Source organism: Nelumbo lutea, chromosome 1, assembly GCF_056320005.1.
Source record: "Nelumbo lutea isolate HS-2025 chromosome 1, American lotus-T2T, whole genome shotgun sequence".
Taxonomy (NCBI): Eukaryota; Viridiplantae; Streptophyta; class Magnoliopsida; order Proteales; family Nelumbonaceae; genus Nelumbo; species Nelumbo lutea.
In genome coordinates, this window is record NC_142684.1 from 7715119 (window position 1) to 7739127 (window position 24009).

The window sequence follows — 24009 nt, forward strand, 5'->3', positions numbered from 1 at the left end:
ACAACTTGCACCCCTTACTTGAAGTGAATTCCTCATGTTCAAGATAATGAACATGGTTTCATGTTGTATCGAGCATGTCGAGTTGGTTTGGATCTGCGTTGGGCCACTCAAATCATTATCTTAAGCCCATGGATCTTACACGTAACATGTTTTGGCCCAGAAGCCCTGGGTATGTGCTGAAAGAAGACCTTGAAGTCTTTCCCTTTTTTTTTTTTTTTTGTCCTTTTCTTTTTTCAATCAAAACTTAGAATTTAATTGTCTTTACTTGGAAAAAGTCCAAGCAGTAGCTGCTTGTGTGGGTTCTCACATGGATACATACAAAGGTATCAAAAGCCACATTTATGAGTCCTCTAGGCCCAAACCCGACGAGTGAATCCACATTGGCTCCCCACCGCATACACACCACATGCCCCACAGAAAATCCCAACCGTGCATTAGGAATATCTCCCCATGACAAGTACGGAAGATGTTCCCAATGCACGATTAGATGTGCTGTGGGGAGAGAATCTTTGCTCCCAACTACTTCCCTGCTTTGGAAGTGTTTCTTTCAAACAAATCTTCAAAAAGAGAAATGGACAAAGACTCCACCGACCTGGTGTTTGGTCAGACCCACTTCACCAGTTGAGATTGAGATATCATCTTTTCACATCTGGTTTCATTATTTTGGATTCAGACGACCATCATCATCTAAGCCTTGTCCCAACTAAATGGGGCCAAGCTACATGTTTTATTAGGGGGTTCGGGACTGGTGGTCTAAGATAAACTCATACTAAGATTTATTTCAGATTTAAATGATTCATTTACATAATTGGATCAGATTCAGATTTTATAATTAAGATTTGATTTTCGGTTATATTTCATAATATTTACAATAATGAATTTTAATATTTTTTTATTTATATAATTTTATTATACATGCATATATAAGCTAGAGAGTAGTTGATCCTTTTAATTTTTATTAACAAATATAAAATAAACTCGAATCAGATCCGATGCCTAAATCTGATTGGGTTCGGGCTTCGGTGTTCAATAATCAGATCGGGTTTGGACGGGTAGAAATGGACCAGACTATTATGCAGTGTATGAAATATTGGGCTGGTTCAATTCCTTCAGCCTGCGGGCCAGAAGTAAAGGCCCACTCCAGCCCTAAATCTGGTCACAGCCCTGCAGACTCTGGGCCGTGATCATATGTTGTTCACAAAGTATTGTGCATGTTAATTATATGACTATTGAATGTGTCGGACTGTACTGGGGCCTTGACATGCCTTATCCAGCCTGGCTAGGCATTTGGTGGGGCATGGCATAAATAAAACCCTGGCCCCAGGTCCCAGGCCCACGGCCCACCCTTTCCTGGCCCCAGATGCTAGTCTAGTACTGATATTAGCCTCAAATCCAGATGAAAAAGAGGAGGACATTATGACCTCCACATGAAGTAAAATAAGATTTGAAGCAGAATAAAGTAAAACCTAAAACAAAATTGAACCAAAATTTGCATTCTTTTTATTTGTACTTCCATATATTTGCACTAGTATAAATAAAAGTGCATTGCAACCAAACACAGCCTAAGGTTTTGACATTATGACCTCCACATAAAGTAAAATAAGGTTTTTTTAATCATTTGCTGTTTCTACCTGCATTGTTTTGAGTTTATTAATATAAGGTAAGGTTCAAAATATTGATACGCACAATACCAAAAAATTGGGGAGTGCGTACCTATCGGTCAATATTCTTTTTTTTTATGTATTTTTTTTTCCAGTTTATTATTTAAAAATGATACAATATTTTGTGTTTCAATGAGCTTTGACAGTGATACGATACATAATACAATGAGATACGTAATGATACTTTAAATCTTTATCGATAAGCATCAATTGTCAATTATTACTCTATATGCATTGTAACTGTCATATGCAATGTGACAAAACACAGATTTCAAACTAATTTGTGTTGATTAGTCCAGAATATATCAGGTGGAAACAGCAATGATAATAAATGCAACCTTAATGCTTATCTTCTGATTTTTATTTTGTTTAAACACAAGAAAAATGCATTTTCTTTCGCAAATTTTATTTTATTTTATTTTTCTAAATACTAGAACCCTCAACCTGCATGGAGGGCTTCATAATCCTTAATTATATTTTTGAAAGTTTAAACACGACATTATAGTTATGGATAATGAAAAATAGGTGGGTACCCGAATTGAGAATCTATATGTGGAATATTATAAATAAGAGTATTAAGGGTAGAATACAAAAACCTCCCCTAAAGTTTCTGACAATCATAAAAACCTCTCATATAGTTTCATTTTAACAAATACTTCCCCTGAACTTTTGAGAAACTCAACAAAAACCTTCCTTCTGTAATCATCCCAGACGGAAAACGTTAGACTGATGCGTCGGTTTTTTCCAAATACCCATTCTACCCTTTTATAAATTGTTTTACATACAGAATTATTGTAATAATCCCATTTTAACTCAACAAAAGCCTCATTTAACAATCATCTCATTAATTTTACATACAAAATTACTGAAACATGTATTTCTGTTGTGTTAAAATGGGATTATTTCAGTAATTTTGTATATAAAATAATTTATAGAATGGTAGAATGGATATTTGGAAAAAAAACTGGTGCATCAGTCTAACGTTTTCCGTCTGGGACGGTGATAAAATGGAGGTTTTTGTCAAGTTTCTGAAAAGTTCAAGGGAGGTATTTATTAAAATGAAACTATATGGGAGGTTTTTATGATTGTCAGAAACTTCAGGGGAGGCTTTTGTATTTTACCCTAGTATTAAATATATGATATTGACTTTACGCTTCCCTTGTTTGCAAAGCAATTTCATTTGCTCTAATACAAATAGATGGAGTGTGAATTAGAAGAGTTTAAATTCTGGTTAACTTTTGCCTCAAGTTCTATTTGACCTCATTTACACTACAAACAAACAAAACTTGATTTTTATTATTTGCACTTCCATACTTTTGCACCAGTACAAAGGAAATTGCTCCAAATTAAGGGTAAGACTATAATAAAAAAAAACTTTTGAAAAAGAATTAATTATCATACAGATAAATAAGGTAATATTCAATGTATTATTTTCTTAAGGTTGAGTTTGAGAAGAGTACAAAAACAAATATGTACAAAGCATGCAAAACCTTGTATTTTAATTTGTATTATTTTGTATTGTTAAACCTTGTATTTGTACCATATATATTTGTATTTGTATTCTTTCCAAACCAAAGTTAAGGCTAAATTTGAAAAGAGTACAACTACAAATATGTACTGTACAAATACATAAAAAATAATACAATTTGCACTTGTACTCCTTCCAAACTGTTAATCTGCCTCTTATTTCTTTCTGTAGATGATAATTAGATATAGATTGTGTTTGGCACTATATGAGAGCCCCTTAAGCGCCTAGAATGGTTAGGCTTCAACCCCTTAGAGCAAGAAAAATCAATGAGGTTTCAACTAAAAACTTCAGTGATCATTCCCACACATGCATTTTTAAGGTACATTTGTTTAATTATAAATTGCCTCAAATAATATTTGTATGCCAATTTATATTCATCAATCAAAACACTTTAGAAACAGCAACTGTACCAAACAAAACCTTACTCCACATAAGGGGCTGTTCTATTTTCATAATTTTTCTTTTCAAATTGCAAGAAATCATTTATTTTTCAAATTGTCAAATGTAACTCTCTGTACAAACAAAAAAGATGATATCCATTATTTTAGCCCAAATACAAAACAAGAATCAGGTCATACCAACAAGCTATTTTTCAAGTTTCTTGTGACAGACCCTTAGGCTATGTTTGATTTGGAGGAAAAGGTAGGGAAAGGAAGGGAAAGTCAGAGAAACCTTAACAGCCCTAGTATAGATTTTTCTACTTTTCCCTTCCTTTCTACTTTTTCTATCAAACCAAACACAGCCTTAGGGTTCTAATTCTCATTAATTTATGCAGTCCTCTAACCCCCCCCCCATCTCTAACCATCATGGCTTTTTATACTTCCACCTGCTTTTGAGCTTGTTGACATTACACCACCCACGGAGGAACCATGATGCCATCCATACACAAATATGTACATACAAGCATAAATATACTCACAACATGCTTTTCACCATCTTTTATATCCCCCCCCCCCGGTAAAATAAAGAGATTTTGACTTAATTGGTAAATGACATTGACACATCATTATCCCCTTTGAAGTAATATCTTTGAAGAATTTCTCTCTCTGAAACTATTATAAGTTCACAATATTGCTTTATTGACAATCAATTGATGACTGCTGCTTTCTGGGCCATAAATAATGAACCAAAGAAGAAAAAGTAATTTAAATGATGCCTTGGTTTGTGTGTTAAATAGGGTTTGATAGAAACAAAAGCAGATCAATTCAAAAGGGCTTCTCCACTACACACACCATTGGATTACTCCACCTAACAGGACTTGAGCTTGTTATATATATATAACAAAGTTGCATGAGTTGAATATATATATATATATAGCAAAATTGCATCAGTTGAAACCCTTACTGAATCATGACTTGAAACAAAATTGCATCAGTTGCAAAAGACAGATCATGATCCGAGGTCTCAAGTAGGTAAATTCTAGAAAGATATATAGACTAAATAATGTCTGAGGATTAGTAACTGTAACTTTCAAACAAGGGTGTAACAACTCTTTTTAATCTTCTTTTGTAGTTTACCTATGCTTTGGCTTACAGAAGTTGTTACAAGGATAAGCTGAAGTTGATGATCCAGTCCTTCATTCCATGTTCATGCTCATAAAGGTTCATGATTACAAGACAGTAGAATGTTTATTATATTAAGAAGTAGTGTATTCTTTATCAACAAAAAAAATAAATAATAAAAGTCTATTGAATGAGGGTACTTTTGTAACAGCACAAAAAGCAACAGTTTTGCTTTTTCATTCAAATTCAATTTTCAATGTGGACTCTCTCTCTCTCTCTCTCTCTCTCTCTGCATCCTGCCTGCCAAAGCAAAAGGAAGCCGTATTAAAGAAAAGGAAAAAGAAAAGAAGCACCTTCATCTCATCAAATCTTACACAAATTCAAGCAAAAGAATCGTCCCTCTCTCTACAGATGAACTTCCTCCCTCCCATTTTCCAGCTTTCACATACTTCCATTTTTCTGCTTGTTCATGCCAGATTCAAAGAACTCAAACACAAGGTATGAGAAGTCTCTCTCTCTCTCTCTCTCTCTCTCTCTCTCTCTCTCTTTTCTCTCTCTCTCTCTCTCATTTCATTTTTAATTGGGTAAGCACATAAAATGTCAAAGAATAAAACCCACTGTTATGCATGACTGATATATAATGCATCAATATGAACTGATCAACCAGTATGAACAATTTCACTTTCTTGTTGAGTCAGTCTTTCTTTTACCAACTTATACATTGTGCCTTCTATATTAGATTTATGTAACTTTGACCTTCCACATTATTTATCATAATTTGCAGACACACAGAATATTTTCAGGCATATAGCTCATGATCCTTGGCTTGGATAAGATCGTATATAATTAAGCCGAGTTATTCATACTCATGCTTGACATTCTTTCTTGTGCTATAGGAAGCCCTGGTATCAGAGAGCAATGGAGGCAGTGAACTTATGGAAATCCATAGAGAAACCCACTCAGATTTCTTCTACCAATTCAAACAGATCAAAGCTAAGGAAGAGTTCTTCTCTAAAGCTCGCAATTTCGTTCACTCGGGTGTGTCTCTGCGCACCGATGTCATCTTACACAGAGGTTTTTCGAGCCGATCTTCCACCAAGAAGGAGCAACAGTTATCCAAGATCAAAACCATTGGTCATGGCACCTCCGGAAACATTTACTAGTCATAGAATTAGTACAGAAGGCAGGAGGATTTTCCGGGGGAAATCATTAACTGATGATGTTCTAATGAGAAGATTTGTTGTGGAAGAGGAAGCAATGATGCAAATTAGGAGAAGGAATGAAATGGAAGTTATAAGGAGGAGGAGTTCCATGAGAAGGAAGAAGTTGGGTCCTAGTCCACTTAGGAGAATGGTTATGGCCGGGGATGATAATTAAATTTAATTGAACATAGATCAATAACTTTTTTTTCTATTATTTTTTTTCTTGTCTAAATGGTTTTTTCAGGGTGGAATATCTTTTGGGGTTTTGATCTCTTGTTCATTTTATCAATGGAATGTTTCATACATTAATTCTATGACTGCAGTAATATTATTTCAGCCTTTTTTTTCATTATAAGTAGTATTTGGGTGTTTTCTAATAAAGATAATAGTTACAAAGACATTAAGATCGGGTGGATTTTTATTACCATTCAAGACTCTTATATGCTTTCATTTCTTTAGGGATGGCAAAGGTCTATCATTATGTGATAGGATTTCATGAAAGAAAAAAAATAAAAATGGTATAAACACCCTAAGAGCACAAATGAACATAATGCAACATGCAAGTGCTGTTAGGTTGTTAATACACTTTTTGCTGACAGCACAACCAGTCGAAATATACTAGAAACTCTAAGGCTGTGTTTGGTTTGAAGGGAAAAGTAGGAAAATGAAAGGTATGGAAACTTTTACAAACCTTGTATGGGTTTCGCTACCTTTCCCTTCCTTTCCCTACCTTTTCCTTCAAACCAAACATAGCCTAAATGTTACAATATGAACTCTATATTGTTGCTCTGTTTACAAAATTAGTTTTGTAATGTTGCATCCTTTGACAGGGTGCAACATTAAGGCTCAGTTTGGAAAGAGTACAAATACAAAAATGTAGAGTGTAAGCCCTTGTATTTTGTATGTATTTGCACGGGACATATTTGTATTTGTAGTTTTGTACTCATTCCAAACTGAGCCTAAATTGCTAATGATGCAATATTTGCAGCTGAAGGTGCATTTTGTGTACTGAAAATGTGTTTAGAACTGATCATCTTAGAGAAATTAAGATGAGAAATTCATCAGACAGAAGAAAGCTTCGGGTTGGATTGCCAATGGTTAGACCGTAACTCTAAATACTCAAATTAGGGTGGACCCATGGGTCAAATAGATCAACAGTTCAACCATCCAGATCAATGTCGATTTGAAAAGAGGCAACACAGCAGTGATCTGTGACCTGACCTGAAAAGATTACGTGTCAGGTTGCCTTCTGGTTCAGGTTATTAGATAGGGGACCCTAACCCGTTTTTTGGGTCAGGTTCGGTTGGCAGGTTGGATTGATTTTTTGCCAGGTCTAAATGTTAAGCCTATGGGTTTAGGGGTGCAACTTGGGCCGGTTTGGGTTCAATAAATGAAGGGGTTTGGCCTGGATTTGCACCTTCATATGGGTTGATAATAAACGCCCCACTGAATGCAACTCGAAATGCTAAAAGAGGATCATATACAATGCATAGATATAAACAATGCACAAGTACTTAAAGCATAATTCATCTACCCATGGAGTTTTTGTAAGGAAGGTCTTGAACCGGGTTCTTGTGTGCTACAAGCCTGCAATCCTGCAACAGAAAGCCAACTAACCCGGTTCAAACCTGCTCCAATGTTGGTGGGCCAAGGTAGGTTACTGGCTTAATGCATCCCATTTCTCTCCATATCTGTTCTCTCAGTTTTCTGAATTAATTATTCCAACCATGGAGAAAATAACTTTAAACGACAAGACTTAATCCAAGGCAAGCATCCATTTAGTATAAATACGTTAATTTTGTAAGTTTATACGTAGGGAAAATTTATGATAACGTAAACATATGGTATCCGAAGAGCTTTAACCAATCAAAACACCCCGTGAATTTTGATTAATACCACCTAATTGGTCATCTCTCTTATTCACTGTGAATTTTTTAGATATCATGTCTTTCTGGTATCATAGTCAAACCCTTAGGCTATGTTTGGTTTGAAGAAAAAGGTAAGGAAACTTACACAAGATTTGTAAAGGTTTCCTTACCTTTTCCTACTTTTTCCTTCAAACCAAACATAGCCTTATATATTACTTGAGCGGGATTGTATAGGGGTAGATTCTTCTTCTTCTTCCTTCGGTGGGAGACACTAAACAACTCAAAAGGAGAGCAACCCTAAGCTTCCTCAATAATTCAGGGCTTATGAACTGTTGTCTAAAAGTGGTCTCTTCAAAGTGTGGCCCATATTGATTTAAAGGTTATCTGCCTTATTGCCTTCTCTGCAAATACGCACAAACTTAAATTCTTTGTTATCTATCTTCATAGAAGCTTTGTCCAATGTCAATAGTCATACTTTCAACTAGGGCTGTCAATGGATTGGATGCTGCTCCAATTAGAGGTACAACTTGGGCAGGCCCAATCTGAGCCCAAACCAACCCAGTCCATGATTTGGATTTTCAGTCCTTAAGCTAATCCTGGGCTTAGAACGCCAGGCTTTTTTTTATTTTTCTAGTTGGGCCCAGGCCAACACAGTGGTAGCATGAGCCTGGCCCACCCAAGCTTGAACCGACTACACACATACATCATGCATCATATAAACCAAAACACTCAAGATTCCTACTTAATGGTTAAAATTATTGATGCTAAAAAATAGGTTTAGTGTAACTTTTCAATACATTAGGACTAATATAGGTGGTCCACTTAGATCCTGATTGACAAACCCTAGCCCATCCTAGGCCTGAACCCAATTTGATTATGTCAACTTTCAGTTCGATCTTGACCTCAAATTTGGTTCAGACTTTAGCTTTGGGCCCAATTTATAGGATTGTGTTTGGATGGACCATAAACCCAGCCCAATCTGCCCAAATTGCATCCCTAAGCTAATTGGATCGGATTCCAACGGATCAATTTGGATTAATCCAATAACAGTCCATTATTACCTTTTATTATTGCAATGTGGAGTATATTTCCTGATGAAAAAAAAAAAACTGTATGGAGAGAGAGAGAGAGACCAACCAATCAATAAATGATGACTGGATCATGGCCACTTGAATTAATTCCCAGCTTGCATTGGATTGGATTTGAACATGTTGGATTGGATCGCTATAGGATTCAGATTGGATTGAACCAAATCCGGTCCATTAACATGCTTGTTTTCAACAATCAACAGGCGGCCCAATATTCAAAAACATTTATTGAGCAACTCCATTTACAACTATCTGTAGGGATTCAAACGGTATCCAATTGTCCGAATTCAACTTTGAATATGACCCCATTAAGGGAGATCTGAATTCCATCTATACATAACTGGACCGAAAATGGATCCATCCAATCTGATCCTATATAATATGATTCATATGTACGTAAAATCTATATTGTATATATTAGTAAAATTGATTTGATGTTGTGTTTTTACTAAATTTCATAGCTTTATTTTGATATAACTAATTTTCAATTAATTTTCTTCATAAAATAAAAGAATAAAATCATTTTTAATTTATTTTATATTAATAATATATAACATTTTGATCATTTTTAGTTTAATTTATTTATTACTATCAATATCCAACTACATTCCGAATTTGATACAAATCCAACATAAATCCAATGGATAAAATCTGATTTAAATTTAAATATAAATAAATCAAATTTGGATCTACCAATATCTGGTCCAATCCATTCGCAACCATTGAATGACTAGTAATTAAGCACATACATTGTATGTGAGAATTTTTTTTCATATTAATTATTTGAATTTTAGATATATCATAATTGACTCCAGAATCTTACCCACATCTACCCACAACACACTACCCCTATGCATTAGGAACATTTCATGCATAATACTATATAGGAGTATGAGATGTTCTCCATGTGTGGTTGCGATGTTATGTGTGTAAACATGGATAGAGTTCTTGTGGGTACGAGATCCGGACTCATCATAGTTAATATAGAAAACGAAAATTAACAAAAGTAACAATATGATTAAAAATAAACTTAAATGCTTGTAGTAAATGTGCATGTGCATTGCATGTGAAAATTTTAAATTACGATAACAATTATTATTATTATTATTATTATTATTATTATTATTATTATTATTATTATTATTATTATTATTATTATTATTATTATTATTATAGAATGGGGGTTTTTGACATTTTGAATGTTTATAGGTCAGTAGTGGAATTCAGAAATCTGCATTGGGTCTGTCCATACTTTTCCGAATATTTTATCTATATAAAGTATATAAATATATAAATTATTTATATAATTTAATTTTATATATATATATATATATATAAATTAAATAAAACATTTAAATATTATATATATTATATAAATTAACTAATCGATCAAATTCAGATATTTATCAAATCGAATCAGGTCATATCCAAATTTAATCATTAGATATTTGAATTATCCGAATTTGATTCGATTATGTCAAATCTCAAATTCGAAATTGGATTTTCTAATACCGTTGACACCCCTAAGAGCATACACTTACTCTCAAAGGTTCATTTGTCTCAATGTAAAATTGATGAAATATTTGAGCAATGTTTTCACCTTTTCTACAATTAAAAAAAAAAAACTTTGTTTTCCTTGTCATTAACATCAAAACAGCTAAAATGGAAGAAAACAAACTTTTTCTATAAAAGGGGGAGAAATAGTAGCTGAAATATTTGTCTGAAAATTAGTACATCTATTCTATGGAGAAACAATTAGAAAATTGACAAAACACTAAATAACTAATCTCACATCATTGTTGGAGCTGTCAATGGAATTAGGTCTACCCAACAGACCAAACCAACTGGATAAATTATGTTGTTCTGGTTCTGTTTTGTGTTAGCATTAATAATTGGGTCGGTACCAGTTCTTGCTGTTATAAATTAATTACATAGTAAATAACATAAAAGTCTTCTGATTTCTTGTAATTTTTGACATATTTTATATTTAAAAAGTAAATTCTATAAACTGTATATAATATAATTATGGTTAAAAGCACTTGTGTTTATTAACATATAAACAACTTAAATGAAGTTTTAGGGCCTAATCGGGTCATACCCGATTGTCCGAATTAATAATGGGCTTGGATCACCTTAATCTATTTTATAGCACCAAGATTCAATTATGATACTTGAAATATATCATATCCGATAAACTTGTGACTAATCAACCGATATCATAAGCAGATTAATCAATCAGATTGTATTTATCAAAATTCATGGATGGACTTTAATTGGCCAAAGCTCTTTTATTACCATGTCTTTCCAGTATCATAGATTTTCTCTTAAGAAAATGGATCGAGACTGGTCCACCCTATCATTGAACCAGACCCAATTCATTGACAGCTCTAATCATTGTGGAATTAAACCTTAAAAGTTGTGTTTAATGGAGGGTTTAGGTGATCTAATTCTTCTTAAATGAGTTCAGTTTTTGGTGAGAACCTGGGTTGTGTGTGTATATATATTTGATATGGTATGGTATAATGAGCTTGTTTATACACCACTCAAAAACAAAAGGGAGCTTAAGCACCAAGAAATGCAGTTAAGTGATCTATATCAACTTACTTAGGTCGTTTCATAACTACTTACTATCACCTACATGTCTTTCATTTTTGTCAACAACCATCTTAATCAACTCAACAATATTGTTCTCATGTCTTAATCCTTCAATCCACACTTAGTCTTCATCCCTTTTATGGATCAAACTATCTTCTATCAAACGCCAACCTATTGGAGTTGTTGGACCTGCTTTTTGGGCTTGGGTTGCCATAACTAGGCCCGTAAGTCTGATTCAGGTTGGAGTATTTGTCCGTGACCAGGCAGCCTGACCAAAAGGCAAAAGTCAGTCCTTTTGAAGGAGTCCAAATCTGTTCTTCACAGAGCGTTCCTCACAGCAGGTTCCACACACATCAAGAACATCTTTTCATACTTGTATATTATTATTCATGGGGGATGTTCCCAATACATGGTGGGATGTGGCTATTAGGTCGGTATGAGGAGATCCCAATTTTTTTTTGAAGACCCAAATTGAATGAAATACTTATAATATTATCATATTATGATGTCCAAATGTATCAATTTAACAAATAAGTAGGGTTTATTTTCAAAGTACAGATTAAAAGTATAGCCGTCATAATCAGGTCTTAGCAAGTCCCGTTTGGAACTGGTCCTGCATACATACTTAATGGGTCGGGTTGGAGCAGGCCCAAACTATAGACAAGGGATAGATTTGGTGGCTGTTTGGTAGTGTTGCACCTTTCAGTATTAACATCACAACATCAGCACCACAAAGGCGTTTTGGGTGGTGTTTGGCATCAATGCCGTTGCTCCATAAAATGGTGACACATCAATGCCACACTGGAAAAATTGGTGCTCTAGAAAACAGTATCATATTTGGAACCGTTTTTCCATAAAAAAACAGTGCTTCAAACCACGCCTTTGAAATCGAGAAGGTGTGGTATGGGAAAATGCTGAATTCGATGTTTTCTCAATTTGAAGCTCGTTGCTGTCAATGAGGATATGATGTGGCAGTGACATGCACTTCCTATAATGGGTATCAGTGCTGAAAATAGATATAGACTACTAGTACCAAATAGAAGGTGTTGTTATTACCCCAGGAAAAATCCTACATGGCAGTAACGTTTTCAAACAAAAAAAAAAAAAGACAATTTTCTCATAAAACAGTGCTTCCAACCCACACATATACAAAAAACAGTGATGTATATGCAGGATCGATGCCAAACATATACTTAGAGTTTAATGATCAATTTTCTGTCTGGTTGAAAACTGTTTCGAATTAAAACAGTCATACATGAAAATCCTTGCTCTGGAAAGCAAAGTCTCAACACCCTGACTGATGTGGTTCTGACATGAAAAACACACATTTCTTTCAAATACAAATAATGGTGTTTGTGTTTCAAGTATAAACAGTGTTTCAACTCAAAATATTGCAGGTTGAAAAACCAATGTAGTTGAAATTCTTCTTGGCAGCTTAGATTTGCATCCCTAGTTTACTAGTGTATATATACATATAATAGTGTATATATTACAACTTCAGAACTTTATTGCGATATAGTCATTGTTGAGATGTCCTAATCGTTGATACAACTAACAAAGAAAATGAATGCATACCTTGCATCAACCTTTGGTCTAATATAGCCAATAGGATGGCTGTATGGCAGATCGGGACTGCTGACCTGAAGGATTAGGCCTCAAATTATTCCGGTCGACGTCTAACACTGACAATTGGTTCAGTTGATAAGGTCTCATGAAAAAAAATTAAAGAAAGAAAAAACAAACAAACTCTTAGCCATGTCTTCCAAAACAATTCATGTCTTACAAATTTACAAATTTTTGCAAAAACAGAGCTATCAAGTTTTAGATAATGTTCCAACCTCCATTTGGGTCCAAATTTCATACATGAACTCTGAGAAAAAATATGTATACCCCACCATCAGACCATGGGTAAGTCACCTGAGGGAGACCCTATAATTGCTCAACTAGCAAAGTTGATTGATATCTAGTGAAATGGAGAACTATTGTCATAACTTGTTTCATGAATGTCAATTTAAGTGTTCCTTTCTGAATGTTTTCCATTACAAAATCAGCCTGTTTGATATTCAGTTTTTCCTGCTTTTTGACAAGTAGGTAGTGTTTCATTGATGATAGAAGAAACCTATGATACCCAGACTTTTTTTAACCTGAACAAGCAAAATTCATTCATAAAGTGCTCTGAATACAAACCCAAGTAATACCATCAATCACAATAAAACAACAAAAGACAACAACAGAGATCAAATCAAACATATTGAGTTATAATGAAGTAATACTGAGCACCGGGAGAGAACAACTGGTGAAACCTCTACCAAATGCAGTAAAAGTCATGAAACTCCAAGGACGAACATTTTTTTTTTTTTTTGACAATTGAACTAAACATATTAACAACTAAAATATAGAATAAACAACAAGTTCAATAGGTTTTTCCTTAGTTGTATTTTCATGGTTAATGTGTTTAATTCAAAGGAAAATCTATGATGTCGAAAATACATGATACTGGAAGAGTTTTGACCAATCAAAATTCACCTATGGATTTTGATAAATACCACCCCATTGATTAACTTATTTATAATACTGGTTAATTGATTATAAACTTTTCTGATATAATGTCTTTCCGGTTATGACCCTTAGCATATGGTTAACTTTGAACTATATTTCAACCAAAAAGGTTGTGTAGTATACAAAATTTCTATCTAAAAAAACACATGAATAATGATTTTGGCATGGATCACCCACATCATTGGTAACTCTTTTCTAGTTTAGAACACTGAGAGCAGACAAAAATAGAAAAGTATGTGGTGCCAAAACCATGGGAAGAAACTGTGCCCAAAGAACAACTGAATGCAGTTTTGTGTTTCAGAAGCAAAAATTCTTCATGAAATGAACCACGAAAGGAACATGCTGTGAAGTGTAACAGCAACATTGATGAAGGGGGTAAAGTCTATTTCCATCAAGGGATTGGATCACCCAATCATTTTGTCTTATAATTGGGTTGAATCGTTGAGAGTTGGACACTAGAGTCCGGATTGATTCGAGACAAAATCATGTACATGGGGACATGAGAGAATATGTTAGTGTTTCGAGAGGTGTGGATCCCATATATGCATAATTTTGTCTTCAGCCAATCTGGTTCCATTAGACATAGGGCCCACGGTATCTTGTATCCTGGATGGTGTCCATGTGGACCCCTCACCCTATGCTTAGTGACTGTTCAGCCTCTAGCATGGAAGAAGGGGTGTTTTTTAAGTCATGATTGAATTCCACGTCCCAATAAAAAAAATCCGAACCCTATAGATCAGAGTCCAATCTACCATTACATTGTACATATAACATGGATGCTCTATCCAGGATTTAAAACCCAAAATAGCAAGAAGGGCCCCAGTGAGAAAGTATGGCTGCAAATGGATCCGATTTTAATTAATTCTATTCAGATTTGAATCCGATTCACTTAAAGCCGGATTTGGATATCCGTTTAATTTTTAATCGGATCGGATTAAATAACATGATCAGAACAAATTTCAAATTGCTTGATTAAAAAAATTCCATGCGAATTTGATTAAAGAAAAGGGATAAATTGACTGTATTCTACTTCAGAATTTCTGAATTTCACTGTAGATCTATAATAATTCAAAATTTTAAATACCTCCAATTAAACGTCAATACCCGCCCATGTATTGGCATCAATTCCAAGCCAGCAGCACCCCACAAACTAAGATTTGTGAGATGAACTGAACAGTAAAAAAACCCTTAAAAAATCAGTGTTTTAAAATCTGATCTAAATGGTTCAACCTTTCAGGTCAATAGGTCAACCTGTGAGATCATCGTCACAAAAAAACACCAGAAACAATAAAGTAGTATAACAACCTAGTAACCCGTTGAATGGGTCATATGGTCAATGGTTCAACAGCCTGGACCAACCCATGATGTAATTATCATAAAAAATTCGAAAACAATAAAATAATACATAGATGGGTCAATGGTTCAATTGCATGGTGAATGGTGATGGGCTGAGAAAACAGATATATACATATATAAAATATTAAAATATATATAACATTATTTTTATTTCTTTTTTATTTTTTGTTATTGATAAAAAACCATTATTTTTATTATTAAAAACTTTATAATTAAATTGGCTTTCAAATTCAGACAATATATTTCATTTAGAATATATGTTTTTTATATTTAACCTTAGAAATTATGACAATTTGATATTTCAATCGAATCAGATATCATGTAAACAAATTGAGTTCGAGTCTATTCACATATCCGTCCAATATCTGATAGAATTTGGAGTTTATTTGTCTTTTGTGGTCAGAATTTGAATTAAAATCCTTTGAAATCAAAATCAGAATGGCTTATTTTCATGCCAGAGAATCAGATTTCATAATAAATTCTTAAAAAAAATTGGTGTCTATTAAAAAAATAGGTTTTAAGGGGTTTTAAGTCATTTGTCTCTTTTTTTTATGTATCAAATGCCTTAGGCTCAGTTTGAAAAGAGTATAAATACAAATATGTATAATATGAATGCATATAAAATACAGGATTTTACACTTTACATATTTATATTTGTACTCCATCCAAACTGAGCCTTATTCTCAAGGAGAAAAGGCTGAAGTGGTCATTACCTCAAATAAGAGAATGCTATATCTCTAGGAATGAGAATCAAAATCTCATTCTGCTCAACCAAACAGCTGGAATGGAATTGGAGTGGGACATTCCGATTCCGATGCCAAATCCTATTTTAACGTTTCAAATTCTGATCGGGTCGATTCAAATATATCCAAATCACTATCCGATCCATATGCCCAACAAAGTCGTCCTTGTAAGAAGAATTGATAGAATAAATTGCAATTCACGCTAAGAAATGTGGATCATGGTAATAAATCTCATGGATCCAAACTTTCAAAGTCTGTCTAACTCCCTCCGTGCGTGTGCACAGAATAGCTTGATGCAGCAATCTCTTTTCACGTGCATGCACATGTGATACTATGATGTTGCAACAATAAATATACACCCGACCTGCAACCACAATCATGCCAAATATACTATAGAATCTTTAGGACAACTATGATCCAATGGCTGAGATCACATGGTTCTACTTTAGTGTTGTGGTCCCACAGGCACACAATCATTAATTAGGATCAACATAGGGTGCCGGTTTTTTCAACGTAGTGGTTGCCCAAAGTACCTAACAATGGCTTATCCTCCTAACACTAAAATGATATTTTAATCAGAAAGAGAGAAACCCGACTGTTCTCTGAAATGGAATTGCTGTCTCAGTAGGCTTTCTATTCAAGTAAAGTTGGTTGAGGGTCATGGAGTGAGAAAGTGGCCACCACCCCATCATCAAACCAGGGAAAATTTTATAAATTCATCCTCACACAAAAAAAAAGAAAAGTTAAAAGGGTGGAAGAAAAGTGAATCCAGTCCTTGCAAGGAAGAACCGGATTCAAAGTTTGAAGAGAGAGACAGAGAGAGAAGGAAAAGAAAGACAATGAAGGAAAAAAGTAGTTGGTATACCAGGGGAGAGGAGGGAGAGAGAGAAGACTAATTCCTTCTCTCCTTCTTCTCCTTTTTGCACAGAAACAGCTTTGTGAAGGTGCTGGAAGGTGAGATGGTTGGCCAAGGTATTCATTCTCCCATTTAATTCCATCTTTTCCTTGTAAATTTTAGTTTTTTTCTCTCTTTTCAAATCCCTTTTTAATTTTCTGCTGCTGTTTTGGTAGAGAAAAGAAGGCAGACTTTCACTTGAACAATTTATTGTATTGAGATGGAATATGTTGAGAGTTCTCCCATAATATTTCTCTCTTTTTCTTTTTCCCTTTTATTTTCTGGGTTTCTTCTTCTGTACTGAAACACATGATTCTTTTTAAATTAATTGGACAAAACTAACTCTCAACTGCTACAACTTAGACTCTGGAGAAGAATTTTCCATTTTTAACTTCAAATGAAAATTTTTGGAGAAATAACAAGCTTCTTTCCTTGCTTCGCCTTTACCTTTTACTAGTATCGTTGTTGCAAACTTGCTGGTATTTCTAATAGAACTCTTCTTTAGTCTTTTCTCTTATCCTGTTCAAAGCTTCATATACTCTTCATATGTGTGCTTGTTAAGGCTACGAAAATTCACTCATCCTCTTCCTCTTCTATCAGGAAGTAGCTTGTGAAAGAGTAAAGACTCAAGAGTCAAGACCCATCACTTTTCTTTCCGGTTGAAGAAGCTTCACTGATGAAGGTTCTGAAGCCTCTTTAGTGAAGGTACTAAATTTTCTCTGCTTTTCTAAACTGTGGTTATTTAAAGCTTTGCTTTGTGTAGAAACTGATTATTGGTCTTCAAAACAATGAAATATAACTAAAATTATAAAGTTTTTAAACCCCCAAATGAAAACCCATAATAGCAAATTATAAGAGTTCAAACTTAAAACTTAACCATGTATCAAATACCAAAAAAAAAAAAAAAGAACTTAACCATGTATCTATGTGAATTGTTTACTGCATACCTCTGCCTAACCTGGAGGGTTCTCTATAATTCAATAAACAGGGAAGCTCAAGTTAGAAAGATGATTTTTTGTGGTGCCGCCTTTGTAATAGAGTTTGTATCCATGTGGGTTTAGACCTTGATCTAGAAATTTGTAAGTCTTCAACTATTTTCCAGAGGCTAAAGATAGAAGCAGCTCATAACCCTCCATCTCATGGTTCTGCTGTAGGTCAATATATGTTTGATCAAAAGTTGTGTAATTGCATTCAAAATTTTGTAAAGTTATGCCAAATTTTTCTGTTGAATGTATGTCAATTTTACGTAAACTAGTATCATTTGGTGTTTTTTATCTACAGGGTGATATAGTGATGCTTGGAGCATGGGAAAGAAAGGGAGTTGGTTTTCTGCAATCAAGAGAGTTCTTGTACCCAACTCTAAAGAGAAGATAGCCAATGTAAGTAGATATTTCACTTCAGTACTAGGTGAAGCATGAGAGTGGTTCACCCCTAGTTCAGTTGTGGCCTATTAGTCAGCTTTCTTATGAAACAAAGCAAAAGTAGCATGAATCCCTGCATTTCACTTGGAAACTTAGGCTGTTCTCTATGATGCTTGAGCACAGGGACCAGAGAAAAGAACTGTGAAGGAAAAGAAGAAGTGGGGGCTAGGGAAGTTAAGGCATGGAGATGGCAATTCATTCATCCCTCTCTATAGAGAGCCAAGCAGCATCGAGAAAATATTGGGAGATGTCGAAAGAGAACAGCAAAAGATTCATCAAATGTCTTCTGATCAACAGCAAAAGTTTCAGCCCTCCATACCTTCCATTCATCCAATTTCTGCAGATCCACAACAAAAGGTTCATGTTTCCATTCCTTCCCTGCCACCTATTGCCGTTGATCAACAACAGAAAGCTCAAACTTCCACACCTTTCTCGCAATCAAAGTCTACCGATCAACAACAAAAGGTTCCTCCTTCCACAGCTACCATGCCTTCCAGGGTTGTTAATCAACATAAAGAAATTCAATACAATGCAACACACCCTCCTAAGAATATCAATACTTCAGCTATAAAGATCCAAACAGCCTATAGAGGTTACATGGTAAGTTAAGCCCCCATATTTCATTAGGATTTGAATAAATTCAAATAACTGAAGATGAGAAGAGATGAATTCCAAATAATTTGTGTATCATTTGTACATGCAAATATGCAAGTGCAGAGGTCCACTGGCCAATGAAACCCAATCAGATAATTTCAGCAATCCAAGCCTGAATACATGGGTCACACCTACACCTGTTCATGGCCCGGGTGGCCCGACGGGCCAGTCCGGCTCGGCCCGACCCCCGGACGGGCTTGAACATACTTATAGGCCCGCGGGCTTAAATTCGGGCCAAAAAGCCCGGCCCGCAATAAATTTGAGTCAGGCTCGGATTTTGTCAAAATAGCCCGGCCTGGCCTGACCTAATATTAAACTTAAAATTAGTTATGTGATTATGTCCATTTGAATACATTTTTTTATTTAAGAATGTAAAATTGTGTTTTAAAATATAAAAGAAAGGAAAAAATACCATCTTGTAGGCCCATTGTTCATTTAAATAGAAAAAAAAATAGCATTTGAATTTTTAATTCTAATTTGAATAGGGAAATTTGTTTTTTTCCAATTAGGTCGGGCTTCGGGCTCGGGCCGAAGTTATAGGCCCATTGGTCGGGCTGGGCTCGGGGCTCGAGCTCGGGCCTAGTATATTTTCATTGGTGACAAGTGAAAGCCCGGCCGGCCCAAGCCCGGCCCGGCCCGGCCCATGAACAGGTCTAGTCACACCATACAATCTTTTCCCTCAATGTCCAGTGGTGATGATCACATAACCAGATTGATCTCTGAAGGGGATCAAAGATTTCAATTGCTTGAAGGCTTGGATGGTGGATGTTGATCCATCTTTGTGCCTTGAAATTGTGCTCAAAGACAGTATTCCATTTGCCTATAATAGCTTATGAGAAGAAAGATGTATAGATAGAAATAGAATTTGAAACATGGAAATGTTCCAACCATATGAAGAGTCATGAACCTAGTATAACAATTTCAAATTGAACTTGGAAGAGAACATTTGCTTAATGTGATGCAGGCTAGGAGGAGCTACCGAGCTCTCAAGGGTCTAGTAAGGCTACAGGGAGTGATGCGAGGACAGAGTGTGAGACGACAGACCATCAATGCAATGAGGTGCATGCAACTCCTAGTTAGAGTCCAAACACAAATACAATCTCGGAGGATCCAGATGCTGGAAATCCAGGCTCTCCAAAGGCAGAATCTACATAGGAGCGAAAAGGATGTAGAGAGTAGCTTAGGAAGGTGGACTCTAACAGTAAGTTCTCAAGATTTGACTTGCTTTGTATCTAGAATCATGCATGTATGATGTATGAATAGGGGTACACATGACGTAGAATGAGCATCCAAACCTAGCCCACTTTATTCCTGCAATTTATGTACAATTGAAGCTCAATCTGTTAAGGATATAGTTTTGGGCCTTTTCTCTGTTTTAAACAATGAGTTTTTTCATAGACCAAGTATCATGGTTCATGGCCCCACAAAAAATCCAATTACCTGTTGTTAAGCTGGGAGTAGGTCTTGTTTTTCAAAAATCTTTGTTTGCACTTGCACCTAGCTATTTATGTTCCAGGCCTGAACTTGCCTCGTCCTGGTCTCAGGCTCCCACAACATAGAATATTCTAATGGAAAGACTCTGAGCCTATGATCCTTGTTTGAATGTTATGGCCATGCAAGCAAAACTCTATGTTATTGGTTAGAAGGATCAGAAGGGGATTATTTTAAGCTATAGGAATCAGAATAATTGCTAATTCATTCTGACAATTTAATTTGTATTTTATTTTTCTGTTGTGTAGCTGAATTTAATTATTAAAATTCTACTTTATCATGTAGTCTGAGACAGGTCAACAAGACTGGGATGATAGCTTACTTCCAAAAGAGGAAATAGATGCAAGGTTTCGAAGAAAGGTGGAAGCTGTCATGAAGAGAGAGAGGGCACAGGCCTATGCATATTCACACCGGGTATTATTATGTCCCATGCACATAGATTTCTGTTTTCTGTTGTCAGACTTGAACTGGATGAATAACTGGAAAGCTCACTGAGTCATGGCTTTACTGGTTTATCTACCTGTTACAACATTCATCCCATAAAAACCATCAAATAGCCAGAACAGAAGGCTTACTGGGATGCCAGTTCAACCACCCATTCAGGTTCAGGTCCTACCTTCCAAAAGAAAATCAGGTTCAGGTTCAGTTTTGTCAACACTTGTTTTACCATGAATTGGTAGCAGGGAGACTAAGATGCTAGGATGCAACTTTAGGTTATAGTGTGTCAACACTGGTTTTACTATATTGAAGTCTTGTAGCCTTGTTCTAGTCTCAAATACTGCTTAAGGACTTGTGGACTTACGGAGTTTAATATGCCTGTTTTGCTTTCAACCAGTTATGGAAGGCCCCTCTTAAATCAGCTCATACAGCCCTTATGGATATCAGATCAGGAGGACTCCCCTGGTGGTGGAACTGGATGGAACGACAACTTCCAGGATATCAGATCTCTGAAAGCCAAACAATTCCTGCAAAGAATGGTCTAACACCATCCAAGCCCATTTCAGAGCACAGTCCACTACCACAATCAAGTAACTACAGGCAAGGAAGGTTTGGCTTTGAGAACCTTGAGGCCCTTACACCAAAATCTTCAAAATCATCCATGCCCACAAGAACGAAACTTAGAGCAACTCTATCAAGCCAAGCGCCACAAACAAGTAGCTCCACCCCAGTGAAGCATCTGAAGCGAAGAACAAGTGCATCTGAAGTTTATACATTGAGAGATGATGAGAGCCTTACAAGCTGCCCACCATTTTCCATGCCCAATTACATGGCACCAACAATTTCTGCTAAAGCAAAAGTGAGAACTCTTAGCAATCTCAAAGAAGGATCACCAACTCCAAGTCAAGAAGCAAAGAGACGACTATCCTTTCCTTTAACCCAAAGCATTGGATCTCTGAGGTGGAACAAGGGCTCTCTGTTCTCAAGCAAGGATTCCATGTCTCAAAGGATATCAGGGAAGCATAAGTCTACCCCTTCAATAGGTAATTTGAGTGTGGATTCCACCATATCTTTGCCTGTTGGAGTAGGAAGGAAGCCATTCAAGTGAATTGTGTGATTTTTCTATCTTTAGTCTTATATTTCTTTTTCTATTTTATTCTTTTTTCCTTCTTTGATGGGTGTTTTTCTTGAGATGTTTAAACTAAAGTCTTGTATAATTAGTGCTTGTATCAGAAATAATAAAGCAACATTAGGGAGTGATAAATTGAATACAGAGATCCTCACAATTAAATTGTACTGATGTTTTTTTATCAATATTGTACTGATGTTTTTCCTGTCTTATTGCTTGTATAGCTTGAAATTCCATCTCCTTACTTTCATGTAACTCTCATATTTTCACTATTGAAATGAACATGGGACTAAGGGAGCAAAACACTGATTCCGTGAAGTTTCTTTAGGCTGCATTTATTTGCAATGCAGATCAGAACAACATACAAATTTTGCACCCAGTTCAATTTTTTTGTTTGTGACTATAATTCACACTTTTGCCTGACGCAAAACTTGCACTTTTTGTCTCATTTTCATTCATTAACAGTGCAAATTTTGCATATGAAAACTGATGCAAATTTTGCACCATTTCCTCCAACCTTAATTCTCTCATGTAAAGTGGGGACCTCATCAATTTGCTTCAAATCTTACTTCCCCTAATATGGTGCAAATACAAGGGTTAGAAATACCATATACGAGGTTTTGCATTGTACATATTTGTATTTGCACTCTTCCCAAACTGGTCTAAATAAATTTCTCCCCACCTCCAACCACATCATTTCACTTTTTACAAACAAACAAAACAAAATCAAATCAAAAGCAAAAATAAATAAGGATTTTATAGTCGATCCATTTATAGTCCTATCAGTCCTAGATATTTAAACCAGTTAAAATGAAATTCGCAGCAACCAAATGGAACCTTAAGTATCATAACACTACTTCACAATGACATTCGTACTATAATAAAGTATAAATCACTGAAGAAAACTTACACCGTCATAAGGCTCAGTTTCGTAAGAGTGCAAATACAAATATATACAGTGCAAAAATAAAAGGTTTAGAAATACCATATACAAGGTTTTGTGCTGTTTGTATTTGTATTTGCACTCTTCCCAAACTGAGCCTAAAAGTTATGGATGTTATGAAAATAGTAGCAATCTGAAATTATTAGTACCCACTGATGCAACAAAATGAACCAAATGATGTAAAAGGAACAATAATACCTAATTTTCCATGGCAAATGAAATCTAGACCAACCCTGAGCCAAAAAAAAAAAAAGCAACGAATTTGTATGATTCTATAATCATGTAATAGAACAGCCAAATTGTCAAATGGATTGTACCAAATACCAATACTATGTTGGAGATCAAATTTTACTCCACTCTGGTGCAATTTTGTTACTGGCAAATAAAAGACAATCCTCCTAAAATGCACTTCCAAGGAGGGCTGTGAGTTGAGTTGTTTGAGTTGAACATCAATTACATTGAGTTTAGGTTTTCAGTTTGGGTCCATTTAAAATTTGATCCAACCCAACCCCAAGTTGCACATTAGAACTAGGGCTGCAATTTTGGTGGGCTCAAGTTGAGAATTTTGCCAAAATTTGAATGGGCGTGGGCCAAATATTATTTAATTTCTTCAAGTTAGATACCAAACTTGCACTCCTACCTAAGAGTTCGGATCTGCTGCTCACAGGGCTGTATACTATTTAACTAATCATAAGTGAACATCTAGTGTTCCATAGATCTGGATGTGAGTCCCCTGTGTGTGTAACACTGAGCGTGTTCATTCATGATTAGATATGTAGCCCATTAGACCAACAATCTTGGGAGAAAAAGATCCAGAGTTGTTGGAGTTACATGACTTGTTACTTTGCCTTTTAGTGCATAAATTCTTAAATAGCTTGTAAACTGTCTAATGACCAAATGACATGTTGAGTTGATTATTATACCCCTAAATATTTT

The 24009-nt window shown here is 35.3% G+C and overlaps 2 protein-coding genes across 5 annotated transcripts; both read left to right on the forward strand.

Moving 5' to 3' along the window:
* The first annotated feature begins 5031 nt into the window (after positions 1–5031).
* LOC148873388 (Serine/Threonine-kinase) lies at positions 5032–6239 on the forward strand. The gene is made up of 2 exons (XM_088964861.1): positions 5032–5189; positions 5588–6239. Exons 1-2 carry the CDS (start codon positions 5161–5163, stop codon positions 6066–6068), a joined length of 510 nt encoding a protein of 169 aa, XP_088820987.1. The 5' UTR covers positions 5032–5160; the 3' UTR covers positions 6069–6239.
* A 10385-nt stretch (positions 6240–16624) lies between these two features.
* LOC148873389 (protein IQ-DOMAIN 13-like) lies at positions 16625–22340 on the forward strand. Of its 4 annotated transcripts, none has more exons than XM_088963970.1 (7): positions 16625–17074; positions 17598–17702; positions 18279–18376; positions 18542–19018; positions 20037–20273; positions 20849–20977; positions 21399–22340. In XM_088963970.1, exons 3-7 carry the CDS (start codon positions 18302–18304, stop codon positions 22107–22109), a joined length of 1629 nt encoding a protein of 542 aa, XP_088820096.1. In that variant the 5' UTR covers positions 16625–17074; positions 17598–17702; positions 18279–18301; the 3' UTR covers positions 22110–22340. The 4 variants fall into 4 exon arrangements, with proteins under 4 accessions (XP_088820096.1, XP_088820098.1, XP_088820097.1 ...); XM_088963972.1 differs by having other exon boundaries at positions 16696–17074; positions 18542–18883; XM_088963971.1 differs by having other exon boundaries at positions 16696–17056.
* Positions 22341–24009: the final 1669 nt, after the last annotated feature.

What these genes read in the sequence shown, in the direction of transcription:
- LOC148873388 (XM_088964861.1), top strand. Translation starts at nt 5,161, where the DNA reads ATGCCAGATTCAAAGAACTCAAACACAAG. An exon ending in TCAAAGAACTCAAACACAAG is followed by an intron (nt 5,190 to 5,587) that starts GTATGAGAAGTC and finishes CTTGTGCTATAG; the next exon opens with GAAGCCCTGGTATCAGAGAG.
- LOC148873389 (XM_088963970.1), top strand. Translation starts at nt 18,302, where the DNA reads ATGGGAAAGAAAGGGAGTTGGTTTTCTGCAATCAAGAGAGTTCTTGTA. An exon ending in TAGGAAGGTGGACTCTAACA is followed by an intron (nt 20,274 to 20,848) that starts GTAAGTTCTCAA and finishes TTTATCATGTAG; the next exon opens with TCTGAGACAGGTCAACAAGA. An exon ending in CCTATGCATATTCACACCGG is followed by an intron (nt 20,978 to 21,398) that starts GTATTATTATGT and finishes GCTTTCAACCAG; the next exon opens with TTATGGAAGGCCCCTCTTAA.